Source organism: Anabrus simplex, chromosome 10 (genome assembly GCF_040414725.1).
Source record: "Anabrus simplex isolate iqAnaSimp1 chromosome 10, ASM4041472v1, whole genome shotgun sequence".
Taxonomy (NCBI): domain Eukaryota; kingdom Metazoa; phylum Arthropoda; class Insecta; order Orthoptera; family Tettigoniidae; genus Anabrus; species Anabrus simplex.
This window is the reverse complement of record NC_090274.1, coordinates 108,173,141-108,198,919: the sequence shown is the minus strand read 5'-3', so window position 1 is coordinate 108,198,919 and position 25,779 is coordinate 108,173,141. Positions and strand designations below refer to the sequence as shown.

The 25,779-nt window shown below is 40.3% G+C and overlaps 1 protein-coding gene across 1 annotated transcript; it reads left to right on the top strand.

The window, feature by feature from the left end:
* Positions 1-554: 554 nt before the first annotated feature.
* On the top strand, positions 555-25,779 carry cl (thioredoxin domain-containing protein 17 clot). Its single transcript, XM_067154371.2, has 4 exons — positions 555-602; positions 696-852; positions 10,876-10,957; positions 25,427-25,779. Exons 2-4 carry the CDS (start codon positions 699-701, stop codon positions 25,578-25,580), a joined length of 390 nt encoding a protein of 129 aa, XP_067010472.1. The 5' UTR covers positions 555-602; positions 696-698; the 3' UTR covers positions 25,581-25,779.

The following is a 25,779-nucleotide window of genomic DNA, read 5'->3' as shown; positions in this document are numbered from 1 at the left end:
ATATTAAGAATCTCTGCTATATTAAACTTAATATGTGAGTAAACGGAAACCTAATCCTGTATTTTACATATAAAATGAATCTCGATTTACGCGAATTCGCTATGCGCGGGAATTCCGCGGAACGTAACTATCGCGTATAACGAGGTCTACCTGTAGGCTACCATTTTACGAGAGTGTGCATTTATCATAATCATCGTGTTGGTCTAAATGTGGTGAATGTGGGTGAAGTAATTCGAAGTCGGTTACGCCCCTTTTTCTCTCGGCCTCCGTTTGACAGATAGGTACATCGTTGCCAAGCGTACCCTCCGGCTTTAACTGTAGATGGCTCTGTTCCATACTCATCCAAACTTAGAGCTATTGATATTTTAGTAAAAATACGTCCATTGTTTCTCTTGATGTACTTGTATTTCGGTTTTGATTTAATTGTGATATTTGGTATTGCTATTTATACAACACTTGAGGAAAATTGAAGGTAAAAATAAAATAATCTCAAAGGGTAATTTTCAGCTGGCAGCTATTGGCTATACTGTCTATTTGTTTATTTTGTGTATTTTTGAACTTCGCACTCTAGTGCTTTGCTGTTTGCCGTCATTACATTATCAGTTTAGAATTACCCTTATCGTGTTTCTATTAGCTTACGCAGCTTCTATTGAACTTATCTCTCCTGAGCTTTAAATTTACGAATTTTCTTGCAGAAAATGGTTAAGACTCATGCAGTAGAGGGCTACGTCAAGTACAGCGAACTGATCCAATCTTTGCAGGCTGATAAGAAAACGGCCGGCGATATTTTTGTTCTCTTTAGTGGTTCAAAAGATGAGAATGGTGAAAGCTGGTGTCCGGATTGTGTGAAAGGTACAGTATAAGTGCACTTCATTGATTCTTACTGTATTATGTAATTTTGAATATCCAAAGAGGGCGTAGTCGCCACCCACTTTTTTTTCTATTTGCTGTACGTCGCACCGACACAGATAGGTCTTATGGGGACGATGGGATAGGAAAGGCCTAGGAATGGGAAAGAAGCGGCTGTGGCCTTAATTAAGGTACACCATTTGCCTGGTGTGAAAATGGGAAACCACGGAAAACCATCTTTAGGGCTGCCGACAGTGGGGTTCGAACCCACTATCTCCCAAATACTGGCTACTGGCCGCACTTAAGCGACTGCAGCTATGGAGTTCGGTGCCAGCCTCTTTTGAGGGGGACGGCAATGTGGTCAGTGTATGAACACCATAACTCGACCAACATTTACCTCCACTCAGAGATTCTCAACTTGTATGTACCTACTTTGACTAAATGGTACTGGTGGTGATCTGAATTATGGTAATGATAATCCGGAAATAAACTATAAAATTTTAGCTGAATAATTGTTTTGGCACTAAAACTCAGTAACTTAATTTACTGTACTCATTTCTATTTACTGAAATAGTATAGTATGGAAGTTTCTTTCGCTTCAAATCTGTGTGAGCTTTTCCACCTGTAGGTGGGGGTGGCAGAATAAACAGAATATAGCATGTTGTAAGAGACAACTGAAAAGGGGGACCAGGGGTTCTCAACTTGGAAGTATGGTTTGGTGACCATGGTCCCCTTAGCTGAGTCTTGCATTGCTTCCAAATGTGTCATCCTGACAACTTTCATCTTTCCTATTCTACCTCCCCTGGTTAGTTATTTTTCTCTTCCATCCCAGACTTTTAGGTTTTTGAGTCTGGGAAGACTTTCATTTCTGTGGCCTTTTGCTGATATCTTCATTCTTAAGTATTCTTTTTCCCCTTTCAAATAGCCTAGTGTTAATAGAGTATGGCAGCCCATTCATAAGTTACTTCCTCTCAAAACAATAATTTCCAGCAGAACTGTGTGACATTTGAGCGTGGCATGATCGCATTGTCGTTTTCAGTGAGTGTTCCAATACCGTACTTGTCTGTTGCTCTTTGATGTTCAGTATGTAGCCTGCTATGGAATTTGTATGGCATTCTAATGGAGTTGAAATGATGCTAATCTTATGTGGAATATCTTGTAGAGGAGAGATGTTCATTGCAATGAACCTGCCCACGCCCTGAAGTACATTTATTTTTATAACCTAATTAAATGTATCACACACCGGCCATTCTCTATTGTTCAAGCACGCATTAGTATTTTCATTGGCTGATAAGGAGAGGCCAGACCTTGCGTCCAACAGATTTCATCGAGCTTCGGTGTACTGTTGGGGTACACTAAACAGTAACTCGTGTAGAAGGGTTTAGGTCAATACGCATTCATTTTCGAAAAAATTGAGGTCAAATGTTTTGACTAAAGCTTGGATTATATGTTATTAGTAATTACATATTCCGTTCCCATGTATGTAGCTACAAGAAAAGCTATAATTTCGGTGAATCACACTAAAAGGATCGTTATTCAGGGAGGTTAAAGTTGCATATTTTTACATATTTTGATGCATGATAATATTTAGAGAATATTACACATGTTCAATATTTTGTAGGATATTGCACATTTAAAAGAAAACAATTCTTTTTCCACTAATTTTACATCGATTTTGGTTTTTTAAATTAAACACTTCAAAATAGTTTAAAAAGCCTGTACCGGTATGTCTTTAACATAGAAAAATGATGGAATAATTTAAAGTGAAGTATTCTGTCAAAGAATCTCATCTCTTAGTTATGTTGGTGGTTTGTACATCCCTTAAGAAGTAACGGTACAGTGTGAAGGATGGTCAATGACATGTCGCTGCTGCTACAGAGGAAGACACTAAGTGAAAGTTACCCTGCGGCTGGGATGACCGCTTGGAAAAAAATAACCCGTGAAAGAAAACACTTGCTCGAACCATATTCTGAGTCACAGTTAATGGATCGCTATGGCATCAGTCACACCCAAACTAGCATCAAAATTAAAAGATTGGATTTCGATTGATGGAGCCTTTACAAATGATGGTGAAATCGTACTATGCAGTGTCTGTGACAAGTGTATTGCGTGCTCAATGAAGCTACAATTAGAACAGCATTTAAAAACTGATCTTCATGTGAGAAATAAAAAAAAAAAAACGTTCTTCATCGAAGAAACAAATTCTTCTTACACAGGGGACTCTGGAACCCCTTTCGTCTTCTACCAGTGAATTTAATAAAGATTCGTGCATGGCAACGGTCGCTGCAAACATACCATGGTAAATTGGAGTGCCAAAGTTTCAAGGATTTGTACGCAAATATTGCAACTTCAATATTCTGAATGAATCAACACTCCGGAAAAAACTATTTGAACTCGTGCTACATTAACACACTGGGAACAATTGGAGCTGAACTTGGTGATTCAACATATGGATTGCCATCGACGAGTTGAAAGATACATTGCATCGTTTCATTGCAAATCTCCTAGCAAGTAAATTGGATCCAGAGGCTCTGTGTCTTATTTAATTTACTGCAAACCACTAGAACAGACAAATCATGCTACAGTTTCGTGATTCATCAAAAACGGATTTAAAGAGCTAGCGATTAACAAAGAAAAAATGTTGGTGCTCTTCTCAGATGCTGCATCCTATATGCTAAAAGCTGCGGTTGCATTGTCTGTGTTTTTTCCCAGTATGGTCCACTTCCTCCTGAAAGTGCAGAGTCTGTGCGTGAGTGTATGAGTTCCTTTCAAGATTCGAAGGTGGCTTCATCGATTGCATACATCACAAGCTATTTTAGTTGGATTCCGAACAGCGTTACAAAGCTGGAAACTTCTGGACTGCTTCTCCATGGATCTGTGTAAATAGTGGAAGATGCAATCAGTAAATTGAGTGTTGTGCTGGGAGCAGTCGGTGAGTGTCTTTCAGTAAAATTCAATGATGTTTTGAAAAAGAATCCAGGAGACAATTTTCTTTTCTAATGTATGCCGAATACTAAACCATGAGTCTGTGCGGCTCCCTGAGAATGAGAATGATCTTCCAGTACCATTCCTCATTTGAAATACGTGCCAATGACTTCACATCCTAACAGACAGAATTCATTCGATGACCGCAGAAAATTTGGAAAAATATTTAGCCATTGCGCCTCTAAATGAAAATTAAGAAGTTGACAACATCTGCACTTTTAACTGTTATCGGTTTTGTTTCCTTTTCTTTGTACAAGAATACATCAAATAAAGCTTAGATATTAAGTTATATACTTTTTATTTGTTACAAATTTAACTACATATTTTGTCAATTATAGCTACATATTTATGTACATATTTCTCATTTTTATATTACATATAATCCGGGCTCTCGTCATGACGCAGGATTCGCTTCAAACCAAGTGGAGGTGAAAGAACACTAAAAGGTGAACAAACATTAGCCTACTTAAAAATGTTGCTACCGGGCGAGTTGGCCGCGCGGTTAGGGGTGCGCAGCTGTGAACTTGCATCCAGGAGATAGTTCGAATCCCACTGTCGGCAGCCCTGAAGATAATTTTCTGTGGTTTCCCATTGTCATGTCACGGCCGCTTCCTTCCCATTCCTAGGCCTTTCCTGTCCCATCGTCGCCATAAGACCTATCTGTGTCAGTGCGTCGTAAAAGCAGATAGCAAAAAATAAACATGTCAGGTCTGCAACCTAATAATTTTCGAAAGAATGATGAATCCCCGATTCCAATGCAACGTATACATACTTGAAGAGTTACGCCGCAATCAACTGGAGCGGTGGACTATTGGTCACCGTACTTGTCTGCGAACCTTGACGACACGAGTTTGGGTCTCGTTGCAGCTGTATTTTTTCTACATAAATATATTTGTACAAGTTGCTTTACGTTGGACCGACACAGATAGGTCTTATGGTCTTGTGGGAATGTTTAGACCTACGTTAATTTCAAATAGAAAATAAAATGTATTGCAATTTGCGTGATATTTTTGTTCCATTTTTATCTTCACGTTCCTTCAAATAATAATTCCTTTTACTGAGTGAGCTGGCTGGGTTGTTAGGGGTACGCAGTTGTGAGCTTGCATTCGGGAGATAGAGGGTTCAAACCCCACTGTCGGCAGCCCTGAAGATGGTTTTCCATGGTTTCCTATTTTTACGCTAGGCAAATGCTGGGACTGTACCTTAATTTAGGCCACGGACACTTCCTTCCCACTCCTAGCCCTTGCCTATCACATTGCCGCCATAAGTCCTATCTGTATTGGTGCGACGTAAAACAACTCGTAAAAATATATATTTTGTACAATAAATAAAGCTTCAAGTAATATATGACATGTTTAGCCAGTATTGTCAACTGTGAAGTTTAATATCTTCAAAATATAGCTGCGATGTGACTCGAACTCACGTTTTCGAGGTTTGCAGACAAGAACAGTCTCTACTCAGTCCCCGCTCCTGCTGACTGTGGTGAAATTCTCCAAGTATATATGCATTGCATTGGAATCAGGGATTCATCAATTTTTTGGAAGTTATTAGGTTGATGTCCTGACAGGTTTAAATAAAATTTCTTCGCCTTTTAGTGTTGGTCCAAAGCGGATCCTGCGTCATGACATTTGACCTCAGTTTTTTTTTTCAGAAACGAAAGCGTATTTACCTAAACCCTTCTGCACGAGTTATTGTTGAGTGTCCCCCAACAGGTATATCAAAGCTCGTTTAAATTGGTTGGACGCAGGGTCTGGCCTCTCCTTGTGAGATGTAATCAGGTATGATGTCATTCCCAGTACACGAGTATTTAATGAAGGTGCAACGTGAAGCGCTAATCGCCTGACTGGCATATAAGTTAGTTTGTTCACAAATATATTTTAAAATCATCACAAATAAGCAAATTCACAAAAGATACATGATGTTTCATTATCCAGCGGAACATTTAGCCCTGTATGCGAATGGTGGCCTGTATAACAGATCTGTAAAAGGTACTAAAACTTTTCCTGGGTCACAACCTGTAGGTAGTTCAACTTGCTGCCAGTGGTATAAATTGATTACTGAAGTCTTCATTGAGCAACATGTCCAGTATTTTATCGGTCTGCAAACTTCTTTTGTAAGCTAAAACTTCCCGTTTACTTCACAACACCTTGACCTTTGTTCAAATGAAAAATAGTGGCCTTCACGTAAGGAAGGTGAAAATTATACATACTTCCTCAGTTTCCTATTTTCACGCTAGGCAAATGTTGGGGCTGTGCCTTGCGGTGATTAAGGCCGCGAACGTTTCCTTCCCACTTCTAACCCTTTCCTATCTCATCGTCGCCATAAGACCTGTGTCGGTGCGACGTTAAGCCATCTACAGGGTGTGACACATTCCTCCTATGCAGAAGAAGAAAGTAAGTTATATGGACGTGAGTGCTTTATTTCCATGTTAGAACTCATACTCTACATACGTCATGGGAAACTCCTGGCAACAGAACGTTCCACATTGCATCATCCCAGATGCACTTCTTTACAGTCTCCAAGTATTTGAAACTTTTCACAACTTCTATTTACTCCCTGTGGGTGGGGGGCGAAGACGAAGAATACACCACGGCATCCCCTGCCGGTTCTATGAGTCAACAAAAGAGGTGATCAAGGGATGGTGGATTTGGAACCATGAGATTACCTGTGATTAGTACCACTATATGAGGAACACCATGGGTCTGTATTACCTGTGATTAGCACCAGTATCTGAGGAATACCATGGGTCTGTATTACCTGTGATTGGTACCACTATGTCATGAATACCGTGTGTCTGTATTACCTGTGATTAGTACCACTATGTGAGGAACACCATGGGTCTGTTATTACCTGTGATTAGTACCCCTATGTCATGAATACCGTGTGTCTGTATTACCTGTGATTAGTACCACTATCTGAGGAACCCCATGGGTGTGTATTACGCGTGATTAGTACCATTATGCGGCTGTTAGGTTGCATCTGGGAGATAGTGGATTTGAATCCCACTGTCGGCAGCCCTGAAGATGGTTTTGGTTTCCCATTTTCACACGAGGCAAATGCTGGGGCTGTACCTTAATTAAGGCCACGGCCACTTCCTTTCAACTCCTAGGCCTATCCTATCGTCGCCATAAGACCTATCTGTGTCGGTGCGACGTAAAGCCACTAGAAAAAAAAAGTACCACGATGTGAGGAACACCATGGGTCTGTATTACCATTGACCATGGGTCTGTATTACCTGTGATTAGCACCACTATGTGAGGAATACCATGAGTCTGTATTACCTGTGATTAGTACCACAATGTCAGGAATACCATGGTCTGTTTTACCTTGATTATTACCACTGTGTGTGGAACACCATGGGTCTGTATTACCTGTGATTAGTAACACAATGTCAGGAATACCATGGTCTGTTTTACCTTGATTATTACCACTGTGTGTGGAACACCATGGGTCTGTATTACCTGTGATTAGTAACACAATGTCAGGAATACCATGGTCTGTTTTACCTGTGATTAGTATCGCTATGTGAGGAACACCATGGGTCTGTATTACCTGTGATTAGTACCACTATGTGAGGAACACCATGGGTCTGTATTACCTGTGATTAGTACCACTATGTGAGGAATACCATGAGTCTGTATTACCTGTGATTAGTACCATTATGTGAGGAACACCATGAGCCTGTATTACCTGTGATTAGTACCATTATGTGAGGAACACCATGGGTCTGAATCACCTGTAATTAGTACCAGTATGTGAGGAACACCATGGGTCTGGATCACCTGTAATTAGTACCAGTATGTGAGGAATACCACGGGTCTGTTTTACCTACGATTAGTACCACAATGTAAGGAACTCCATGGGTCTGAATCACCTGTAATTAGTACCAGTATGTGAGGAACACCATGGATCTGGATCACCTGTGATTAGTACCACAATGTAAGGAACACCATGGGTCTGTATTACCTGTGATTAGTTGAACTATGTGAGAAACACCATGGGTCTGTTTTACCTGTGATTAGTTGAACTATGTGAGAAACACCATGGGTCTGTTTTACCTGTGATTAGTACCACTATGTGAGGAATACCATAAGGTTTCGTACCAGTATGTGATTAATACCATGTGCCTTCTTTTCCAGGATTAGTACTATTATGAGGGCCGGTGACCTGGATTTTTGGACTCCTTTGCACAACAAGCATCCTCTCATAAAATGTGGGATTGCTGATCATATCTGCCGATTGGTTTGGATTTATGGTCATTTTTCATCATCGTTCGTTTTATATTCTAGTCAGTGAATAAATTTTGTAGTTTCATTTTGTTGCACCTCATACCATTTGGGGCCCCTTTAAACAACAAAGATCATCAACTTGTATTTACTTCTGTCTTGTCCCTTGTTTCCTACATTTGGTCATCGCTAGGGCCCGGATGTTTAGGTGGTACAGATTTTCATTTTAGGTTTCTGGAATACTTAAAAATAGGTGCTTTTTTAGGTTTATCTTTGTGGGTGCGGTGATATCTTCCAGAAAGTTTTCATGACATGGTTGTATATCACATTTCACAGGACATTTGCAGACACCAACACCCTGGCAAAGGCGAAAGTTAGTTATCTTCAGGATTGCCAACTCTGGTTGAAATAACTGTTGCTGCTGGACTTATTCCTCCTAGCTACATTATCTGTGTGCGCAGCTGCAGATTTATGCTACTCAAAATGGCATTTCTGCTCACAATTAATTTGAAATAAATAACAGGTATCTTAAGTACACTTCACGAAGCGTGCTTGGGTATTGCAGTGCAGTTTTCAGGTTAGTTACGGGGAAACTTACTTGCTTGAAGCATGTCTCAGAGAAAACTACTCAATGGACCGTAGTAAAGTTTTGATCTACAGTATAGCAATCTGGTTTTGAATTCAGGCAAATGTTTGCTATACAGCAATTGAAGTTACAAAAGTATTGCAACAACCATTCATACACTTTCTGCCTACTGTACTCTGTGGACGACTGGAGGCCACCCAGTTGTGTTCCTTCTGACTGTCTATTGGCTGCGTCTAGTTCTCCCCATATGTCACTTGTGCAGTGGGAGGCATGAGACTATCTCCGTTCTTTTGCTTATGATAGTGGTGGAAATAATTTTACTGTAAGTTACAATGGGAATTTGAAGAAAGCAAAACAGCTATTCAGGTTATCTTAGGTGTCAATCCCTCATTTAGGTACCGGGTGTCCTCAATTAAAGTTATGGTATTCAGCGCGGTACAGCATGGGCTGTAATGATCGTAGGTAAATATGCTAACTAAGCAATGCGCTCGCAAATTATGCCACAAAAATTAATACTTCCAAGTTTTTCCACCAGGCCAAAATATGGTGCTGTAAGCAATGGTATGGGTCACAGAAAAAAGGCAGAAAAGATCAAACACATGATAACGGTGGTTCTGGGAGGTTACAGACAATGTTCATTATGCCCTCCCAACTCAGCAACATGCTGCATCCGTAACATGGCATGGTCGGCAGTTACCTGCAGCACATCTGGTGAAATCAGAGCGACATGTCGTATGCTAGCCTTTAGATCAGGCAGACATGATCTTTCAAATATCCCCACAACCAGAAGTCACATCGATTTAGGATGGGGGATCTCAAAGACCACGCATCTGGAAAATGCCTAGAGATAATGCAGTCATTACTGAAGGTTTCTCGAAGCAGTTCTTTCACCTGGCAAACGATATGCCGTATTGATCCATCTTGCATGAAAATATCGATGTAGTCACCGTTGTGTTCCTGCAAAAGCTGAAATCACATGTTGCACAAGGAGGTCCCTATAATGTGTAGATGTTGCTGTACACCTAATTGGACCACCAGGGATCATCTCCTTTAAAAAAAAAAAAAAAAGCTTGTAAAACCACACCAAGTAGTCATGTGAGCTGAATGCAATGGTTGTTCCTGGACAACGTTTGGAGGAGTCGAACCCCATATGCGACAGTTCTGTGCATTCACTGCTCCCTCCAGACTAAAATGCACCTCATCAGTCCACAGAATCTTGCCTGGCCACATGTTGCCCACGTCCATGCACGCCAGAAACCAAAGGGCAAAGTTACAGTGTTGTGCAACATCTTGCGGTTTCAGCTTGTGAACAGTATGAAGTTTGTAGGAATACCAGTGTAAAATGCGCTGTTGACCGGGGTAGCGACAATTCACATGACACAGCTCGAGCACTAGTTATAGAATTGGGAGAATGTGCTGCACGGTCTGCTACAGCAACTTCATCAACAACATCCATGGGCATGGGCCACCATCCTCTCCCTGGTGCAACACCTAATCCACCTGTTTCCTCGAATTTTTTAAGTCCATTACTTGTCATGGGACTTCTTCTCTGCTGTTGCTGTCGGTGATATTCCTGTAGTGCAGCGTTTCTGTTGCCATTCTGATTAAACAATTTCACTTGGTAGTGTATGGTCTCTTCCCAATAGGCATTACGTTTCACATGGAAAAGTTCAACTTTCTTATGTTACAACGAAGAATTCACTTCGCAAAAGAAATCAACATACGTCACCAAGCAACATCCAAGGAACTGACACAGCGCAATTCTACTGGAAGAACATTTTGATGTTAGAATTACGGAATATTGCACGTTCTGACCGCTTACAGCGCCATATTTTTGCCTACGGGCATGACTTGGAACTAATAATTTTTGTGGCATAATTCTTGAGCAAATTGCTTAGTTAGCATATCTATGAAATTTTAGACTCCTACGGGCATTACAGCCTGTGCTGTACCGTGCTGAATACCATAACTTTAATTGAGGATACCCAGTATTTTTAGGTACAATGTAATTCACATATTCTTCCGGAAGTGTGAAACGAATACATATAATGACATCTGTTAATTAAATAGCCAGAGGAAAACTAGGTTAAAACCTAAAACTCCAGGCCCTAGTCATCACTATCTCTGCTTATTCTCGTTCTATACATTAACTTGTCCATTTTATGGCTGAGAGCCTATGCTTTGTAAAGTCTTCTCTTACAGAGTGTTTTCTTTTTTCTGTTCATTTAGCTATGCCCGTGATTGAAGCAGCTCTGGGAGAAGCTGATAAAAACGCTCATTTTATCTATGTGGGTGTTGGTTCCAGGGATAGGTAAGTACATTGTGATAGCCGTAACGTTACACACCTGGATGAAGAGTGGCCAGGCTAGTGAGTGAAATGTGGTGTCGATGTAGACTCTCACTTGCTGGTGAGAATGGTTCAGTTTGGTTTATTTAGCATTTTCAATTGCAATTTATGAATATTTCAAATTTTTCTTAGAGTCCCGTGGTATTTCTGTACAACACAGTGTTAAAAATGTGTGTTTAATTTAGTGGACTTTATTGCTCTTGACAAAGTTAGGGTTCCAGATCCTATCTTACACTTAATCACATGAGGTAAAAATAAAAGTGCATAACTTCACAGCAACTACAATAAAACCTCATGAACACAAAATCCAAGGGACTGGAAAATCAAGAGTTTGTGTTAAAACTAATTTACGTTAAATGAATACCCAAATTTAACAGTTAGAATATTGTAACGTGTTGCCAGGGTAAATAAATGAGACAGAACCTGGTAGCGTCCTATTTCTAAAATTTATAAAGTAAGCACTAAAACTACTCATTTACACACACAATTGCCGAGCTCGCAACACAACACAACACAAAAACACACACACACTCTCTCTTTCTCTCTCTCTCTCTCTCTCTCTCTCATCCTTGATCACTTACACTACACTCACTCAGCCACACTCGTTAACGCTGGCATGGTCCGCAGTCCACACGTCGGTCTCGCAGCTCGGGATAGTATCTGCTGTCCACTCAGTCCATAGAACTCCACTCACAGCCCCATGTCGGCACCCAGTGCTGTCCTCCACACTGCACAGGACAGGTTACGCCCTCTTCCAGCAGCTAGTTCTAGACACTTGTACGCACGGCGACAGGCACACAGAAACGAGTCCACGGCTCCAACAGACTGACACCTCAGCCCAGGCTGTCACTAACACACTGACTGCAGTCTTCGCCGACTCAGAGTCCACACATTGGACTCACTACACCAACTAACTCAATCCCGTAGGTCGCGTCTGACTTAAATACCTGGGCACACGCCATGTGGTTGCTTCCGGAAGGGGCACACCTTCCAGAATCTTCCCAAAGGCGAGTACTCTCCACACGCCGTCAGGATTCTTGCATAACGCTGGAGGCCTGCAATGAACGAGTTGACTTAGCAGGAGTACAAGTACTCATTCAATTATACTGATTTGCGTCGTATATTTTTATATACGTACTTAACTTCCCGCAACCGTGACAAATTCTGGACCTTCAAAACATTCTCCACTCTACTTTGGCGTTCGACCGCAGCGCATGACCTTGAATGTGCCGCGCTGATCACCAGGAGCTGGCGGCTTTCTACTACAAATCTATTCGTCTGCGACTTCAAGTTATTTTTGATCTTCGTATATTAGTTGATAGTGTTGTGACTTTGTGCACGACAGTGTGGTGTCGTGTCTTTGTGCCTATCAGAGTGTGAAACTCACCTCCAATATTCATAAACATTGTACATGTTTTTACGGCTGATGATGACCTGGACTAAGGTCGAAACCGGTCCCATTTAAATAGGAATGTGATTACTGCATTTCTTTCTTTTAAGTATTGAATAGGTTGAACCTCCTTTTCAATTATTTAATTTTTAACATCAATAATTTCAATACGGAACAATGAAATTTTTATCTTTAAATCCAGACACTGCTCGTGCACGACACTACACGATAATCAAGTTAAACATTTAAACTCCGATGTAACTGATGCAGTTACGCCGATAATAATGGTAATTTATCGTTTAAATAAACAGTTTTACAGTATATACATTTCAGTTTAGGGGCACACAATGATTCAAATATATAATAATATTAAATAACTAGCACATATCTAGGTTATGTTAGCTGGGCATTGTGCCCATTAAAAAGATCCCCACCGAGCTCGATAGCTGCAGTCGCTTAAGTGCGGCCAGTATCCAGTATTCGGGAGGCAGTGGGTTCGAACTCCACTGTCGGCAGCCCGGAAGATGGTTTTCCGTTTTTTCCCATTTTCACACCAGGCAGATGCTGGGGCTGTACCTTAAGGCCATGGCCGCTTCCTTCCCAGTCCTAGCCCTTTCCTGTCCCATCGTTGCCATAAGACCTATCTGTGTCGGTGCGACATAAAGTCAGTAGCAAAAAAAAAAAAAAAAAAAATAGTCCTTTTTAAAGTTAGATTTTAAAGCGTAATTGACCAATAATTAGAAATGATTAGCAAAGAGATTCATTAGAAAAAATTAAATGTTATACTCAGTGACTTACAAATTCATTCAAACGGGCACCTTTGTAGCCAAGAAGGCCACTCCACTCCACTCCATATTAGGAATAGGAAGATGCAACACCCAGTGATCCAAGGTTCGTATCCCATCACTGACAGCGGCTGTCCTTAGTGTAGGGTTACCGTGGGTCTTTTTTACAGACTCCTGGGAAATACTGCGATAGTACTGTACCTTGGGCACAATACAGCTACACACGCACACTCCATCAAAGACCGCACAGTTACACAGATTATCAGATGATTTACACACTCATCCATGCATGGGGCTAATAAACAGAGATGTCAACCAACATCATACAAATGGCCTTTATACTTAATACTAACTGGACAATGAAACAGTGATCCTCTATCCCCGAACAATGCTAATGAAAACACAATCTGTCTTACTGTGATATATGAGAATAGCCAAACACACTACTGTTTTTCATATTATTATTGTAGTTATACCTTATTTGAGTCGCCTAAAAGCAAAGCGGATAAAGTCCACTTTTTACAAAAAATGAGATATTGGTAGAAATATATTGGTAAAAGATGTGTCTACTGAAGCATTAAATAATATACTAGCAAAAGCCATAAAATCCTTAAGTATTTCCCCTTTAAAAACTCAGGTTAGATGCAAAACGGACAAAGTCCACTGTCGTCCAGTAGAAAAGAGGTGGTGATCACACTTCTCAGAAGTACACCAACAAGAAGAAAGCAGTTGTTGCATATATTAGTTCACTAACGTGCCTTGAATCCCACTACTGTCGTAGTAACACTCGTAGAAGTTACCTTAGTTCTGATCTGAATATCCAAAAGCTGGCTAACGCTTACAATGCCCAAGCTGATGATAGTGTGAAAGTGAAGAACTCCTACTTTCGTTATATTTTTAATCGAGTGAAGAACTCGTACTTTCGTTACATTTTTAATCGTAAGTTTAACCTGGGATTTGGATTACCCAGGCTCGACGTGTGCTCCACTTGTCTTGAATTTTCAGAGAGAATTAAGCAGGGAAACTGATCCTATTAAGTTGTCTTCACTGGAAGCTAGCAAGGTAAGGCAGAAAGTGAACCAGGTGTACTTACACTGCCTTTCGATTGTCAGAAGAATTTGTCATATCCGAAAATTCCTGATCAGGAAACTTACTATTGGTGCCAACTCTACCTGTTCAATTTCTCTATTGTTGTTGGAAATTCTAAGAGCACAGTTACACCAGATATTTGTTTCAACTACATATGGTCTAAGGGGACCTACCCGAAAGGTTTGAATGAGGTGGCATATTGCGTTTATCACTGCTTGCAGAACTTGGACTTAACAAACATTAAGAAGATAAAGCTTTTCGCGGACGGATGTGTGGGACAAAATAAAAATAGAACGATGATAGCTATGCTCCAAAGGTGGTTCCTGCAAACACCATGAGACATAGAGGAGGTACAGTTAATTTTTCCAGTAAGAAGTCATTCCTTCATTCCTCCTGATCGGTTATTCGGTCTCTGTGAAAAATAATTCAAGAAGAGAGAAGTAATCGAAGATCCATTCGTCAACCAGGGATTGATATGGATATATTTAACTGGAAGCAAGAGGCAACAGAGGACATGGAACCTATTCAACAATGGCACTTTAAATTTGCACCTTGCAAGCGCTACTTTTTCGGACGATCAGAAACGCCTCATCTCATGGTCCTTGTGGATGGGGAGCCGTTTTATTACCATAGAACTGGAACCTACAGATCCCTGATGAAAAGTAAGAAGAATGTGTCGGCTATAAATCCTTCACCTGTTCGAAAGAACACTATTTCAGTCAACAAGAATAAAGTGTCAGATGTGAAAAGGCTCCTTGAATTGCACTTTGGTTCTAATTGGAAGTTGAGCCCATCACTGAAATTCTACGTTGACTTATTTGACTCAAATGTCGATAATGAACTTTGCAGTGCAACAGAAGAAGCTCCTGAACTGTGTGTTTATATGTCTACCCAGGGAACTCGTAAACAATAGTGAAAGAAACATGGATATTATCTCTTCTTGTAGTTTGTGCTTTTAATAAATAGTAGCAAAACGAGTAAAATCCATACTGCTAACATGCAAAATGTATAAAGTCCACTTCTTAGAAGCAAAATCAATAAAGTCCACTTTTAAAACAACAATAACAGTTTATATAATAGTATTATGAGTATTATTACTTGTTCTAATAATCATTGATTTTTTTTTGTGATTTTATGTTTCGTAAGCAACAGCCTTAATGGAAGGTGGTAGTGGTTTTTTTGCCATTTTCTCGAAATGTGCTGGAGTGGACTTAATTCGTTTTGCTTTTAGGCGACTCATTTATGAATAACATAAAGTGAACGCCCAGCAAGATGCCGAAAACCTTCGATAGCTATCTTAGATTTATGAAGTGTCGCTGTGATGGGATTTGTTTTGTAAAGTAGTAGACTGTTACAATAGTTGAAACTATAGACTAGTTTGATAGCTAACGAGTATAGCATTAGTGGTTCTTCCTCCTAATCAATACAATTCAGATTCGTACACATTTATATTTTAAATATACATGTGGTACTACTGAAATCTTGGGCTGCCAATTGCATTGACCAGGAGGATCAACCCTAATGCTATGTTATACAGATCATGAAATTTATTTAATTATTTATTTATTTTGTGTCAGAGTATTGAAAAAAACTATAAATATAAATAAGGTATTATATACGAACAAAACAAAGTACACCTTATGTCACAAACGTATTTCACACAAAGTCTGCCCAGAAATGGGCAGCAGCAATTCCCTCTTCGAGTCAAGTCTTGAAATGTACAACAAACAGGGCAGGACTGACAGTCATAAAGGTGTTGGGTAGTTTGTTGCTCCCTGCAATTGCAGAAGTCTGACTGATCTTTCAAATAATCCCATTTTTTAAAGTTATCCTTGGATCATGAAGCTCATAATGCACATCTCTAATTCAAACACATTTAGAAATTATGGATATTGATGTTGACACTTAACCCTTACCTTCTAAAGTATCTTTGATCGCCATTTTTTCAGAATATGGTAATGGATTCTGAATGTGTTCGTAAAAATTGAAATAGTCTTAAAAATCTGGGCTTTTCGAACTACCGTCATCATTCTCCAACTCCAGTTTACCAGGTGTGGTGTACAAGTGCTCGCCATCTCTTCCTGTCTGCCTACATCTTCTAATTCCAGGACATCTTCCCATTTGAGACCTCACTCCTCCACATCTGATTTCACTGTCTCTATCTAGCAGCATTTCCTTGACCTTTCCCTTGGTCTTTTCCATTGGACGGTAAGGTTGAAGTATTTTCTGGCAGGTCTCTAGCTCTTCATTCTTGTAATGTACCCATACCACTGCAGTCTATGCTTCTTTATTACACTGGTAATAAGCACCTCATACCTACCTATTTACTTCCCCTCGGGGGAGCCTGATGGTGGATAGGGGGCCCACAGAAATGTGGGCTGGTTCAGACACCCCGGACCTGCGGACCAACAGGCAGCCCAATTCCTGGGGGCTTAATAATATTGGGACATCCTCTCTCCAGGGGTCATAAATATGGAGGGCCCTAGCTCAGGGTAATGAGTAAAGACCTTAGTGGCATGTGCAGTGGAGAAGAAAGTCTTTGGTACAGTGTAGATGGCAGAAAAGGCAGCCCAGGGTTCGGAATGAATTGAGTTAAAGGATCTGTCCCAATTAAGGGGCAGATAGCAGTCGTAGCGAATGTTATGGATTGGGCGACTACAAATGATGTCTGTACTCCATGTTAGGGCCGGCCAAATTATATGCTGGCAGTAGCTCGCAAATGCCTCCAATGACAGGTGAAGTGACACATCGGTTGAAGTATTTTTTGTTGCGCCAATGAAATAATGGCCATACCAAATGGATTAAATGCGAGGCCGACGAGAAAGACAGGCCGCGGCGCGCACGTCATACACTGAATGTCACGTGACTCGACCGGTCTTACTGTAGAGAATGCATCCCCAAGCTCACGCGAGACTATCGTAGCGCGGTAAATAAAATACATTTCAGTGCATTTTAACCTACTAAAAGAACACTACTGAACTACAGATCAAATGAAACATAGTGTCTCTTACTATACTTGGTTGAACAAAAACTAAAAATAAGATTCATGTAAGAAATATCTTATTGAATCCAGGGTGAAAGGTAGGCCTATTGTAAGCTATTTACAAGTCTTACATTTGTTCCACTCCATACCTGGCTTCAGCATATCTAATACTGAAATTATGTTCCCTTCCTGAAAGTTATCTTGGAACCACCCTATTCAATTATAAATTAAATGAAACATAATGTCACTTACTAGCCCTGGATAACAAAAAATAAAAAATCACACTGCAGTAAAAAAATACACAGTCATAGAAATCAACTATTGCTAATGAAACTGGTTAATGTACAATTAGGCCTATATTTACAATAACATTCATGTAGGGAATATCTTATTGAATCCAGGGTGAAAGGTAGGCCTATTGAAAGCTATTTACAAGTCTTACATTTGTTCCACTCCATACCTGGCTTCAGCATATCTAATACTTAAATTATGTTCCCTTCCTGAAAGTTATCTTGGAACCACCCTATTCAATTAGAAATTAAATGAAACATAGTGTATCTTACTAGCCCTGGATAACAAAAAATAAAAAATCATACTGCAGTAAAAAAATACACAGTCATAGAAATCAAATATTGCTAATGAAACTGGTTAATGTACAATTAGGCCTATATTTACAATAACATTCATGTAGGGAATATATTATTGAATCCAGGGTGAAAGGTAGGCCTATTGTAAGCTATTTACAAGTCTTACATTTGTTCCACGCCATGCCTGGCTTCAGCAACATATTTAATAATTAAATTATGCCCCCTTGCTGAAAATTATCTTGGAACCACCCTATTGAATTAGATAGTAAATGAAACATAGTGTCTATTTCTAGCCTTGGATGACAAAAACTAAAACTCTTACTGCAGTAAAAAATACACAGTCATAGAAATCAAATATTGCTAATGAAACTGGTTAATGTACAATTAGGCCTATATTTACAATAGCATTCTTGTAAGGAATATCTTATTGAACGCAGGATCAGAGGTAGGCCTATTGTAAGCTATTTACAATTCTTACATTTGTTCCATGCCATACCTGGCTTCAGCATAATATTTAATACTTAAATTATGCTCCCTTCCTGAAAATTACCTTGGAACCACCCTATTCAATTAGAAATTAAATGAAACATAGTGTCTCTTACTAGCCCTGGATAACAAAAAATAAAAAATCATACTGCAGTAAAAAAATACACAGTCATAGAAATCAAATATTGCTAATGAAACTGGTTAATGTACAATTAGGCCTATATTTACAATAACATTCATGTAGGGAATATGTTACTGAATCCAGGGTGAAAGGTAGGCCTATTATAAGCTATTTACAAGTCTTAACATTTGTTCCACGCCATGCCTGGCGAACAATATGAAGGTGTATTTGGAAAAATAGTTGGCACAGCAGTTTCAGTCAGTTTCGGAATTATTCTTGGAAACTCACTCAGCTCTCCCTTAACTGTAACCCTGTCCACTCGAATTATGCACGACTCATCAAAATGTTTTATGCATACTATTGGTTTTTCAGTTTAGGAAAATCTGTCGGAATGTAACGAAAGCATAGCTTACGGCGGCTTTCATCCATCGGTAAGGAAAAAGTCGATGTTTTTTCAGTTTCAGTGTCATAATTAGACCGACAGCCGAAGACACTAGAGCGACGAGGCATTTTCATATATCTGTAATTAAAAAGGAAATAAATGTATTACCTCTAAATCCTCAGCACTGGAGTTGTAACTTATCCAACTTGTGTATTGCAGCCCAATATTGCTGAATGAAGTGAAGAACGTTGAGGTTATATACACATTCTTGTAAATAAATACTTACTTACACTTCCGCACACAACACTATGAATGTAAGGAACTGTAGCACAACACCAACATATTCAAATAAACACAAAATCTCCGTTATTTCCTTCCATAATCCACACCAAACTAGCAATAACACCGCAAGAACACATGTAATAACCGGCTTCGCTCTGCCATTCCTGGGACTGGTCTTGTCATGTGACTTTAGTGGACCGGGGCCTGTCTCTCACGTTGGCCTCGATTAAATGCTAGGGCATCCCCCATTTCAAGTGATGCGTGTCGTCCTTGTCTGAATGACATGAAAAATGGGCAAGGGCTACCCACTCATGGACAGAGTGGGCTGAAGAAGTGAGTCCATCATCTCTGACTAGTGTCCATCAATGTTGGAACACTCACCGGAAGAAACAGTGAGCTGCAGACACCCTGAAGAACCAGCATGTAGACATTGCCTGCATTCAGAAAACAAAATGGAAAGGTTAAAAATCAAGAGAAATTGGTGAAGGTTACAAGGCAATATACCATTGCACAAGTTCAACTCAAAATGGTATGGTGGTAGTTGTCGGTTAAAAGGTGAGAGAATATGTGATTCAGGTTGATTATATATCAGATTGAATTTGTCGATTAGGATCGACTCTCCAATAATGAATATGTGAATGATATCCTGCTACGCTCCACAAACTGGATGCCCTGATGAGGATAAAGATGATTTCTGGGAACAACTTGGCACTTAGATCCAAGCAGTCCCTTCTGAGGAGCATCTGTTTATTGGCGGGGATCTAAAATGGACACGTGGGAGAAGCCAAGGTTGGGTACACCCAGTGTCACGGTGGCTATGGCTACGGAAGTAGAAATGATGATGGCTATAGGATTGTAGACTGCGCTGAAGCCCATGACCTAGTTATAGCCAATACGTATTTTAAGAAAAGACCTACCCACCTCATAACCTATATCAGCAGAGAAAGGTCCAATCAGATTGACTATTGGCTGATGCAGAGGCATGGCCTCAAGATAATAACAAATGCCAAGGTAAATCCGTCTGATAACAAAGCCCCACAACTTCGCCTGCTTGTTCTTGATGTGAAAACTATGGTACAGCTAGTTCAGCAAGGGTCCATATGATTGGTCCAGAGAAGATAAAATGGTGGAAAGTAACACAGCAGAGAGAGGCAATTGATATCAAAGCTAAGTACGTTTGAAATAAATACCGACCAGCCAGCTGAGACCATGTGGAATGAAATCACTGGTCGCATACACTGGGCAGCAGCTGAAACACTTGGCAAGACCAAACCAGGGAAATGGTTCATTGATAAGCAGGCTTGGTGGTGGAATTGAGGATGTTTAGTTAGCCATCAAAGCAAAGAGAGAAGTTTTTAAGACCTGGTGACAAATAAGATTTAGCGAGGATCTCCAGCAGTATAAAACGCTGAGATCAGCTGCTAAACATGCAGTCGCTACTTCAAAGAACTACTATTACCAAGACATTTATATTCAGTTGGATACATCAGATGAAACAAACAAGATTTATTGCCTCGCCAAATCCCGTCATAGAGCGACCCAAGACGTTGGTCATGTCATGCAAATCAATCGTCAAACCCTACGTGACCAGACCGCCATCCTTCACAGGTGGAGGGATTATTTCAAGGGTTTGAGTAATGAGGAATTTCCTCATCCACCAATAGTATGTGGATGCCCAGTTTATGGACATATCCCAGCCATTAGCATTGAGGAAGCCTTAGGGACTATAGAAAACATGAAAAAGAAAAACAGCATCAGGACTAGACGATATACAATCCCAGGTCTGGAAGATCCATGGAGAGTGTGGAGCTGAAATTCTCATGAAGTTGTTTAACAGAATTCTCCATGATGGTAACATACCTGCAATTTGGTTGACCAGCACTACAGTCCCGATCTGGAAAGGCAAAAGCAATATCGGCGAAGGCATCAATTTCCGACCAATACGTCTATTTTGTCAGAGGATGAAGATTTTTGAACGTATTCTTGATCGACACCTATGAAACATGGTACAAATTTCTACAATAAATAGAGAGGTGGATGATCCGCCTAGTCAATACTATGTGTTAATTTTTTAATATTTACATTTACATTATTTTCGAGAATATGCACATTCTCTTCTTCAGCTAATTAGGTTAAAATTCGTGTATTACAATAACACCTAATGAAAATGGGGGCCCCCTTTAAGAAAGTACTATGACAAGTATAATGTAACATATTAAAAATTGATGGATAGTGGCATGGAATTAAATTCCATCTTGTCATTTCAGTATAAACAAAGTAGGATGATCTATAAGGATAAAATGCTAATCACTTAGCACTGTTGTGATGTGATGTCACTGTGTCCTTGGTGATCCAATACTCCCTTATAAAATTCAAGTAGGATGATATTAAGAATAATATAAAATGATGTAAAGCCAAGTTGTCAAGCCGATGCCCTCAGTTAATAGGTGTTTATGCAGCCATGTTGATATGAAGGACAGTTGGGAAGAAGTGTGTTGGTTCGTTATATATACATATATTTTTGCTATTGGCTTCACGTCGCACCGACACAGATATGTCTTATGGCGACGATGGGACAGGAAAGGGCTAGGACTGGGAAGGAAGTGGCCGTGGTCTTAATTAAGGTACAGCCCCAGCATTTGCCTGGTGTGAAAATGGGAAACCACGGAAAACCATCTTCAGGGCTGCCGACAGTGGGGTTCGAACCTACTATCTCCCGAATACTGGATACTGGCCGCACTTAAGCAACTGCAGCTATCGAACTCGGTGGTTCGTTATAAAGAGCATGTGAACGCAAGAAGATATTCCAGATACTCGTGCGAACATATGTATGAAAACAATCATCACTTCACTAATATTGAACGGGACATGGTTTTATTACACCCGTTAAATAAAGGTAAACAAATGAATGCCCTTGAGAAGTTAGAAATTTACAAGTCTCAATAATTTGATAGTGAAAATAGCCTTAATGAGCACATGGCAGAGGATAATCAGTTGTTGAAATTGGTGACCCAATATTCTAGAAAGAGGGCAAAAGAGGATGAGGGAAAGCGTATAAGGGGGGCAACATGGTGGTAACAACACGTGACGATACTCTCCACCCCTCCTTCCATCCAGTGCACCTCCTACTGCAACTCCGCAATCAGTCGTCGAACAACTTCAGTTGCTTTTATATCCCTTTGACAGCATCGCGCACCAGTTGTATTATAACATCGGTAAGTTTTAATTTTTTACGAGTTGTATTCTCATTTTGTTTATGTTACACTCTTGCACTTACAATTTCTACTTCACCTCTCCTTCTTACAGACCACATAAAGTTCATATCAACCTGGCTGCATAAACACCTATTAACTGAGGGTATCGGCTTGACAACTTGGCTTTACATCATTTTATATTATTCTTAATATCATCCTACTTGAATTTTATAAGGGAGTATTGGACCACTAAGGACACAGTGATGTCACATCGCAGCATGCTCAGTGCTCAACATTTTATCCATATAGACATCATCCTACTGTGCTTATATGGAAATGGCAAGATGGAATTTAACTCCATGCCACTGTCCATCAGTTTTTAATATGTTACATTGTACTTGTCATAGTTTTTGCTTTCTTAAAGGGGCCCCCCCCATTTTGATTAGGTCTTATTGTAATACACGAATTTTAACCTAATTAGCTGAAGAAGAGAATGTGCATATTCTCGGAACATGTACAAGATATAATGTAAATGTGAAATGTAAATTTAAAAAAATTAACACATAGTATTGACTAGGCGGATCATCCATCTCTCTATTTACTGTGATTAAGTCAATACGGACTCAATACTAGCCATTATGGTTAAGATTATTAATAGCAAATTTCTACAAATTTGACAAAGGGGTCAGTACAACTGACGCTATTCATACAGCCCGTCTCCTGTTGGAGGAACGTAGAGAGAGAAACAACCCTCTACACCTAGCCTTTTTTGGACTTAGAAAAGGCTTTTGACCAGATACCATTTATAAGCTTATTTGGAAAGCCCTCAGTTCCCATAATGTCGATGGACCCAACTTTTCTACGACAAAGTCACGAGTGTGGTTCGCTGTCTGGCAGGGATCTCGCTCTCATTTCCTATCATTGTTGGGGTTCATCAAGGTTCAGCACTGTCACCTCTCTTATTTATCTTATGTCACAGCTGACATCCAGACGCCATAACCGAGGACCATCTCGTGCTGATGATGTGTTCCTTGCGGATGAGTCCCGAATGAATCTGGAAAATCTCCTGCAAATTTGGAAAGACTGTTTAGTGGAATATCACTAAACCGAGCATGTGCAATGTGGCTTGCAGACTGGTGATACTATTTGCATCGATGGGCAAGACCTAGTTAAAGGCAACCTATTTAAATACCTTGGATCACTCATCACCTCAGACGGAAAGACATTGCCAGACACCCGAGCACGAGTAAATGCTACATGGCCGAAGTGGCGTCAGGTCACTGGTGTGCTATGCGACAAGAAATTTCCACCCGCCTGACAGGAAAAGTCTGCAAATCCATGGTCCGACCGGTTGCACTCTATGGTCGGAATGTTGGCCTACAACTAAGAAGCGTGAGCAGGTTCTACATGGTACAGAGATGAAAATGTTATGTTGGTCACTGGGTCTTACAAGACTGGACCATTTCAGAAATGAAGATGTCCGATGGCACCTATCCCGGAGAAGATGCTAGAAGCACGACTTAGATGGTATGGTCATGTCGTCTGAAGCCCTGCAGACTCAATGATACATAAGCCCTCCAATTTGATCCTGGAGGCTATCGATCCCGAGGTCATCGCAGGAAGCGATGGTTCGACTGCATCAAGGAAGAATTCATCTTCTAGGCATCATTGAAGCTGATGCCCTTGATCACAGGAAGTGAAGGATGGCATGTTTTAAAGTGGACCCTGCACTAATGCGGGACTAAATGCTAGGGAAGAAGGAGAACCTTCCTATTTACTTCATTCTTGATTTTGTTCTTTTGAGTAGTTTGATTCACAGTTCTAATGAATCTCATTTCTGATGCCTGAATTCTGCTGTAGTCATTGTTTACTAGAGTACATGCCTAAACCATATCGTCCCTGCTCTGGCAAACTAACGAATCTGAAAATTGTCAAAAGGTTAGGAGAGCTGAAAGAAGTTGTGATTACTCATGTCAAATCAATTTTTATATTTAATTATTGGTTTTATGTGTTAGGCATACAGAATGAGCTGCAGATGTGAGACTTTGTCAGAGGGTAGACAATATATAAATAACAAAATCTAGACCAGAACTTCAGAACTACAGATTCCTTAGTTTGTCAGTTTCGCTAGTTTGCCAGAGCAGGGACGATATATGAGAATTGGTTTCGAAGTAGGTGTGGTACTGGGTTGTTTTTGCTTTTTGTGGGATTTTGCAGTCCCAGAGTAAAATTCTTACTGTGTCCTGCTGAATATTTCCTGCTTGACAGTGTGGTGCCAAGCTACTTGAAGTGAGAAATTGGTTGCAATTTGGTTCCTTCCAAAACGAGGTTTGAATTTGTTCTTTTCCTGATGATGCTCATTACCCATCTTCAACTCAGAGTTATTGAACATGTTCTTCCATCCAGTCAGTTTCTTCTGTACTTCAGCTTCTGTATCTCCCACATCATCAGCAAAAGTCAGGGCATTTTGTCTGCTGTCCATTTTCTTGTTAGACCTTATGATCTTATCTATTACTGTTATCAACAGGAGTGGTGATAGGGCACTTCCTTGTTGGCACCCTTCTTTGCCTCAAACCATTTTGGTCGTTCAGTGACTACAGCTGTAGCACCTTTACTTTGTCAGTGAGGTATTTCAGCACCTTTAGGCCTTCCAGGCGTTTCCCGTTCTTGTTCTGAGGGACACCGTCATAGGCATTTCCAGTGTCCAAAAATGTAATCACAAGAAAAAAGTTTCCCATGGTACTACAGCCCTTGAAGGGCCTTGGCCTACCAAGCGACCGCTGCTCAGCCCGAAGGCCTGCGGATTACGAGGTGTCGTGTGGTTAACACGACGAATCCTCTCGGCCATTGTTCTTGGCTTTCTAGACTGGGGCCGCTATCTCACAGTCAGATAGCTACTCAATTCTAATCACGTAGGCTGAGTGGACCTCGAACCACCTCTCAGGTACATGTAAAAATCCCTGACCTGGCCGGGAATCGAACCCGGGGCCTCCAGGTAAGAGGCAGGTACGCTGCCCCTACACCACGGGGCCGGCACAAGAAAAAATTGTCTGGGCATAATGTGTTAACGGTTTAGATTTTCAGTTTTAATTCCTGTTCTGCGCATTATTGACAAATGTGTCCTCTGTTTTCAGCTGGAAGGATCCCAACAGCCCTTTTAGGAAGGATCCCAAATTGAAGTTGAGGTACGTGCCAACTCTGATTGCTTGGGGAAGACCCGACCGGCTGGAGGATGCAGAGTGTGCCAATTCTGACCTGCTCAAGATGGTGTTCAACCCAGATGGATGAACTTACCCTCAAGTTTTTGAAAATTCATTTAAAGACATATTAAATCATTCCACGTAAACTGTACGAATTTTATCAAAATAAAATAAGTATTATCTGTGATACATATAATACTTTTTCCAAATGTTATTTGCTGCTTCTACAGATGTACAAAATGTTTTCAATATCATAAAATAATGATAATTACTGTATAACAATTGAA

Coding starts and splice junctions, on each gene's coding strand:
- cl (XM_067154371.2), top strand. CDS start 699: ATGGTTAAGACTCATGCAGTAGAGGGCTACGTCAAGTACAGCGAACTG. Junction 853..10,875: donor GTGTCCGGATTGTGTGAAAG/GTACAGTATAAG, acceptor CTGTTCATTTAG/CTATGCCCGTGATTGAAGCA. Junction 10,958..25,426: donor GGTGTTGGTTCCAGGGATAG/GTAAGTACATTG, acceptor CTCTGTTTTCAG/CTGGAAGGATCCCAACAGCC.